The sequence below is a fragment of the Panthera leo genome, chromosome B3 (assembly GCF_018350215.1).
Source record: "Panthera leo isolate Ple1 chromosome B3, P.leo_Ple1_pat1.1, whole genome shotgun sequence".
NCBI lineage: Eukaryota > Metazoa > Chordata > Mammalia > Carnivora > Felidae > Panthera > Panthera leo.
The window spans coordinates 59,880,586-59,887,183 of NC_056684.1; the positions used below are offsets into that span (position 1 = coordinate 59,880,586).

At 39.1% G+C, this 6,598-nt stretch overlaps 1 protein-coding gene across 5 annotated transcripts in view; it reads right to left on the reverse strand.

Moving 5' to 3' along the window:
• Positions 1-6,598, reverse strand: part of CCNDBP1 (cyclin D1 binding protein 1) — a 70,307-nt gene that overhangs the window by 28,059 nt on the left and 35,650 nt on the right. For 4 of the 5 annotated variants that reach the window (XR_006203616.1, XR_006203613.1, XR_006203614.1 and 1 more), the window contains exons 12-13: positions 2,548-2,725; positions 2,204-2,247 (exon numbers count right to left, since the gene is read on the reverse strand). Coding sequence is in view for 1 of the 5 variants with exons in the window: in XM_042942240.1 (XP_042798174.1) it covers positions 2,710-2,725 (16 nt within the window). In the remaining 4 variants the exon portion in view is untranslated. Of the gene's footprint in view, positions 1-2,203; positions 2,248-2,470; positions 2,726-6,598 lie in introns of those variants that run through there. The other variant, XM_042942240.1, reaches the window with a different exon arrangement.

The following is a 6,598-nucleotide window of genomic DNA, read 5'->3' on the forward strand; positions in this document are numbered from 1 at the left end:
TAAATAAATACTTCTATTATATATAAACAAAATGGTAAGTGTAACTGACCAGAGGGAGAGAAGAGGGTGTGGTGAGAATTGCATAGTAGGTTGATGGCCCTATTAAAGAGTAGGCAGAGAACCAGGAGAACCCTAACAGCAGGGACCTGGAAGTAACATATAATTATTTCATTCTGTAGTTGTTGCCTAACAATCATGAAAAATGGTTTCAGGAAAACATTGTGGATGGGAACATCTTACAGAGACAGTGACCTCTGAAGTACTTTTCAACTACCACACCCTCAGACTCTTTCAGGAATCTTGATTTTAACAGTACATTCATTAACTCTTCCACTCGACAAATATTCAGAGTTTCTATAGGGGCCAGGTCCTGAGCTGGGCACTAAGGACACAAGAAGGACCAGGGTCTGCCCTCAAGGAGCTCAAGTCTAAGCATGTGGAAAATGAAAAATGGACAGGAGGTTCTAACACAGAGTGGTGATAACCACCATTGGAGTGAGTGCAAGGTGTTATGGGTGCATAAGGAGAGGCAACTTGTCCAATCTTGGGATTGTGAATTAATGAAGGCTTCCTGGAGGGGAGTGGCATTTAAGCTAAAATCTAACAGACAAGGAGTCAAAGGGGTTGGAATGGAGTAAAGCAGTCAGGAACTGCAAGTCATTCTGATAGCTAGAGATAAGGGTGAGAGGTGGCAAGTAGCAGGAAAAAATGAGTCTAGAGCCAAGGGATGAAGAGCTTCAGGCAGGCAGTCTAAGGAGTTTGGACAGCGATCACCTGCAGGCATCTGTTTCCTTTAAGTCTTGGATCATGGTCTTTGCCTGAAATGTCAGTGCTTAAAGTTGATTCTATTTTGCGGAGCTGAGCAGACTTCATGTGATTTCAGAAGCACTTAAAGGACAAATAGATCTCCATCCTGGCATGTCATAGAGGCTTACAACTCCCATCAGAGCATTCCTTTGAGCTAAGGCCTTCCTTGAATGTCAAGGTTGTCTTTCAACTATTCATTTAACATTTATTGAGTACCATGTGTTGAATATTCTAGGCGCAAGGATAGAGCAGTAACAAGGCAAACAAGGCAAAGGATTTGAATAGATGTCTTTCCACAGACACTATACAAATGGCCAAAAAAAGCACATAAAAAGATGCTCAATATCACTAATCATGAGAAAAATGCAAATCAAAACTACACTGAGATATTAAAAGTAGAAATACCACACAACCCAGTCTACTACTGGTTATTTAATCAAAGAAAATGAAAACACTAGTTCAAAAACATATGAACCCCTATGTTTGTTTGTTTAGTGAAATAAGTCATATAGAGAAAGATAAATTCTATGTGATTTCACTTATATGTGGAATCTAAGAACAAACAGACAAAAGAGACAGACCCACAGAAAACAGACTAATGGTTGCCAGAGGGAAGAGAGTGGAGAAGTGGGTAAAATGGGTGAAGGGGAGTGGGAGGTACAGGCTTCCAGTTATGGAATGAATAAGTCATGGGAATAAAAGGCACAGCATAGGGAATATAGTCAATGGTACTGTAATAGCGTCATATAGTGACAGATGGGTAACTACACTTGTGGTGAGCATAGCATAATGTGAAGACTTGTCTAATCCCTATGTTGCACACCCGAAACTAATGTGTGTCAACTTTTTATTTTTCAAAAAAACCCTCTACATTGAGATATTACATTACATCCATTAGGATGGCTATTTAAAAAAAACAAACAAACAGAAAATAACAAGTATTGGTGGGAATTGAGAAGTTTTTGGTAGGATTGTAAAATGATGCAACCACTTTGGAAAACAGTATGGCAGTTACTCAAAAAGTTTAAAATAGAACTACCATATGATCCAGCAATCCCATTTTGGGTATATTTTCAAAAGAATTGAATGCAGGGTCTCAAAGAGGTACTTGCACACCCATATCCACAGCACTATTCACAATAGCCAGGAGGAAGAAGCAACCCAAATGTCCATCATAGGATGAATGGATAATCAAAATTTGGTATATACATACAATGGAATATTCAGCCCTAAAAGGGAAGGGAATCCTGTCACATGCTACAACATGGATGAACCTTGAGGACATTATGTTAAGTGAAATAAGCCAGTCATAAAGGGATAAATACTGTATGATTCCACTTACATGAAGTATCTAAATTAGTCAAATTAATGATATAGAAAGTAGAATGATACTTACCAGAGCCTGAGGGGAGGGAGTATGAGGGAGTTCAAGTTTCAATTCTGCAAGATGAAAAGGTTTTGGAGATCTCTTTCACAACAATGTAAACATACTTAACAATACTGAATTGTATACTTAAAAATGATTAAGATGATAAATTTTATGGTATGCGTTTTCTACCACAATAAAAAAAAATTTTAACCATCCTATACTGTTTCAACATTTACAACTTTATTAGATAAACAATAATAGCATCCATAACAATGTCAGCAGGAATAAAAATCTCCATTAAATGAGTGCCTAAAAACAAACAAGCAGAACTGGGTTTCAGTCTTTGTAAGCATTGGTCTATTTCCTATTACCTTTACTCCTGGAGTAGAGTCCTTCAGGGGTCCTGATTGAAAACCTGGGGTATTTATTGAAGCCCTTCATCCTGGTGGCCCTGGAACTCCAATTTATATCCTCCATCCCTGCGAGATTGCCAGAAGATCTGCTCAGATTCTCAGGCTGTCATCCACCAATTGTCACTCAGCAAATGTCCTAAAGGGAAAAGTGACACTCTGTCAGGCTTACCTCTCTGTGCTTCTCTTCTCCATGAGATCTTGATCCCTCAAATCCTTGATGCCTTGATGCCTTCAGGCAGATATGTGAAATATTTTATTCAGTTTTTCTGGTTATTATCAACAGGGGCTATAGTATCAAACTAGTCTGCTCTATCTAGAAGCAGAAATCCTTGAGAGGTATTAAAAGAAGCCTGAATAGAGAGAACTTCCTAGTGGTAGTTTGGATTATAGGCTAATAATGAAGTCGAATGTATGTATGGGACCTGAGCTGGACCTGACCTATGTTTGAGTCCAGTCTTTACCACAAACTGTGAAATCTTGGGAAATCAGATCCTGGGAGGCTCAGAGATAAACTTCTAGTGTGTGGACACCATGTTTACAGATAGATTGTAATGTGCATTTTTAGTCTCATTTTTGCTATTTTATCTCCATCTCTATTCATCTTTTGCATCATTTTAATATATGCTCTTCTTTTAAGGTTTATTTATTTATTCGAGAGAAAGAGAGAGGGAGAGAGCAGGGGAGGGGCAGAGAGAGATGGAGAGAAAGAATCCTAAGCAGCCTACATGCTGTCAGCACAAAACCTGCTTGGGATTCTTCCTCTCTCTCTGCCCCTTCCCAGCTTGTACTCTTTCTGTCTCTCAAAGTAAATAAATAAAGACTTTTTAAAAAAGTGTTTTAAAAGTCAGAGGTATAACTGACTGAGCCACCCAGGTACCCCAATATATGTTCTTTTTTTTAAGTAGGCTACATGGCCAACATGGGGGCTTAAACTCATGACCCTGAGATTGAGAGTCAGATGCTCCACCAGTTGAGACAGGCAAGTGCCCCTAAGTTCTTTTTTTTTTTTTTTTGAGTAAGTTTAATGCCAATGTGGGGCTTGAACTCACGACTCTAAGATCAAGAGTCACATGTTCTACCAACTGAGCCAGTCAGGCACCACAATATATGCTTTTCTGAAACATCATGTTTCACTGTTAGTCATCTTAAATTCTTTCTGGAAGGAGGCAGTATGTTAATCGATTTACTCATTAATTCACTCATTAAAATAAATATGTTTACTCCCTGGACCTGTTTCCTCACCAATAAAACAGGAATAATGATCTCTTCCTTCGTTTACACAATTGAAGTTTCAGATCATATGAGATAATGTATGTAAAAATGCTTTGTAAAGCAATGTACCAGCATCATTAATTTATTTGAAAGTAGGAGTCCTGTTGAATATCTTTTCTTCCTTGCCCCCCGTGACCCAACCATTAGTGTGTCTTACCAATTTCATGTCCTGCATTTCTGTCAAATCAGTCCACCTCTATGTTCACCATCACTCCCCTGACCAGGCCACCATCATCTCTCACTTAAATCATTATGGCAGACTCTTACTGGTCCTCTCTTTTCCACTTTGGCCCCCAGCCAGCGTGGTATTTTATTTTTTAAATCCATTTTAAAAATACTTTTATTTATTTTTGAGAGAGAGAGAGAGACAGTGCAAGCAGGGGAGGGGCAGAAAGAGAGGGAGACAGAATCTTAAGCAGGGGCTTGAAATTGTGAACTGTGAGATAATGACTTGAGCTGAAGTCAGGAAGCTTAACTGACTGAGCCACCTAGGAGCCCCAGAGTGGTATTTTAAGAAATGCTAATGTGATTGTTACTCCATTGCTTAAAGTCCCATTTGTTAACTTCCCAGAACTCTGAGGATAAAATTCAAAATCCTTAACTCAACTCTGCAAAATTCAGCCCTTGCCTTACTTCTCATCACAGGCTTTGCTCCATCCAGTCCCTTGACCTTCCTTTGATTGTTCCTTCTCTTAGGGCTTTTGCATATGCTGTTCTCTTTCCTCCTATACCGTCCCACCCCTTGCCCCATTGCCTAGCTATCTTTCCTGTTTCCCGGCTTAAATTTGCTTTGTCAGGGAAACCTCCCTGGACCTCCACACCTAGGTCATAGAACTTGAAACTTTTCCATTATAGCAGTTATCACAATGGCAAGCAAATAATTAACAGTATAAGCACTTAATACTGTTTCCTTCTGCTGGAATATAAGCTCCTTGTTGGTAAGAACACATCTATCTAATTTATTACTGTATTTATTACCAGTTTCTATTACAGTTCCTGATGAACAATAGTGTTCAATAAATGTTTGTATCATGAATGAATAAATGAATCCTTCTTGGGTATACACTGGCCACTTTGTTTTTCTGCCAGAGGCTGGGAAGTTGAAAGGTGTGGATGTAGTGGGAAGCAGGACTGAACTTTCTGGTCACTCATGCCTCCATCTTCCTCGCATCTCCCATTCTCCTTTCCCCAGCTCAACCAAAACATAGCAATATGTCACAGGCTCCCCCAAAATGCCCCAACTGAAATACTGCCAGAAAGCGGGTGTTTGTGGAGTTCCCTGGGAATTGTATCAGGAGAGATTATCTCTATTAGTACCAAAAGTGAAACAAATCCAAAAAGGGATACCAGCCCATGACTCCCCCATTGCCCTCCCAGAGCCAGAGGACTCACTGTGGTGAAAACAGTCTTTCAGTCTGTCTTTTGGAAAGAAAACAGCCTTTTCTTTCTCTTGCAAGTTTTTGTTATTTTTCAAATAATTACAATACATTGTTGTGGTATAAAGATACTAAATGTGAGAAGTGAGATGATTCATATTCAGAAATACCAAATAAAAGCTGTGCTGTCTAGTTAACAATAGGTTTACAACCTATTGGAAATATGTATCACTCTTCGGCTGGCGCGCGCGCGCACACACACACACACACACACACACACACACACACACACACACTGGAGTCCCAAACCCTTAGATACCTGACTTCCTGGTTCTCCTTACTCTCTCCATTTCAGGAGCTTATTTTTCACGGGCTTTGCAATGAGCATGCGCCAAATAACTGAGGTCTCTGCATCACCTCAAGAAACGTACCTTTGCTCCCATTAAACTACTTTTTGCCTTACATGGGCATAGGCGACTTCCCGGTAAGGCTGTAACCTCTGTTGTACTCAGCCAATGAGGAATCAGGGGAGGGACTTGCATGGTAGGAGATAAATTGCCTGCTGTAACCACCCCTAGTGTGCCTGTCCATCAGACACCCCTCTTGCAAGAATGTTGATTAAAGCCTCCCTTCACTGTGCTCCGAGTCTCCTCTCCCTCCTTTGACTGGGTCAGTGGGCTTATTTCTTACACTAAAGGGTATACAGAAAGCCTTACACCCAGGCACTGAATTGCCCTACACCAAAGCAATAGCTTTCCAGAAATATTCTACATAAACACAAATTCATATATATACTCCCCCCACACCATTTATGCAAAGCTAGTATACTATTCACACCTTGCTTTTTGCATTTAATGGTATAACTTGGAGATGGTTCCATATTAATTCATGTAGAGCCAGTTCATTCTTTTTCACATTTGCATGGTTGTCTATTGAATATAATTTATCTATCTAGTACCTTATTTATGGATGTTTATATAGTTTCTGATATCTTGCTATTGTAACTACCAGTACAATCAATATATTTCTATAAAGTTCATTTTACATGTTTGGTTATTTGCATTAGAATATGTAGAAGTGAAATAGCTGACTCAAAAATATAGACACTTAGGTTTTGGTAGATATTACTTAATTTCCCTCTATAAAGCTGAATCAATTTACATTCTTACTAGGATTATAAGAGAATAACACTTTCCCACACCATCACTAACTCAGAAAGTTGTCAAACTGTTTTATCTTTGCCAATCTGATAGGTGAAAGAAATGATATCCCAGGGTAGTTTTATTTTGCATTTATATTAAATAAGGGTGGACATATTTTTATGTATTTAAGAGAGACATTTGAATTTCCTTTTTTGTGAA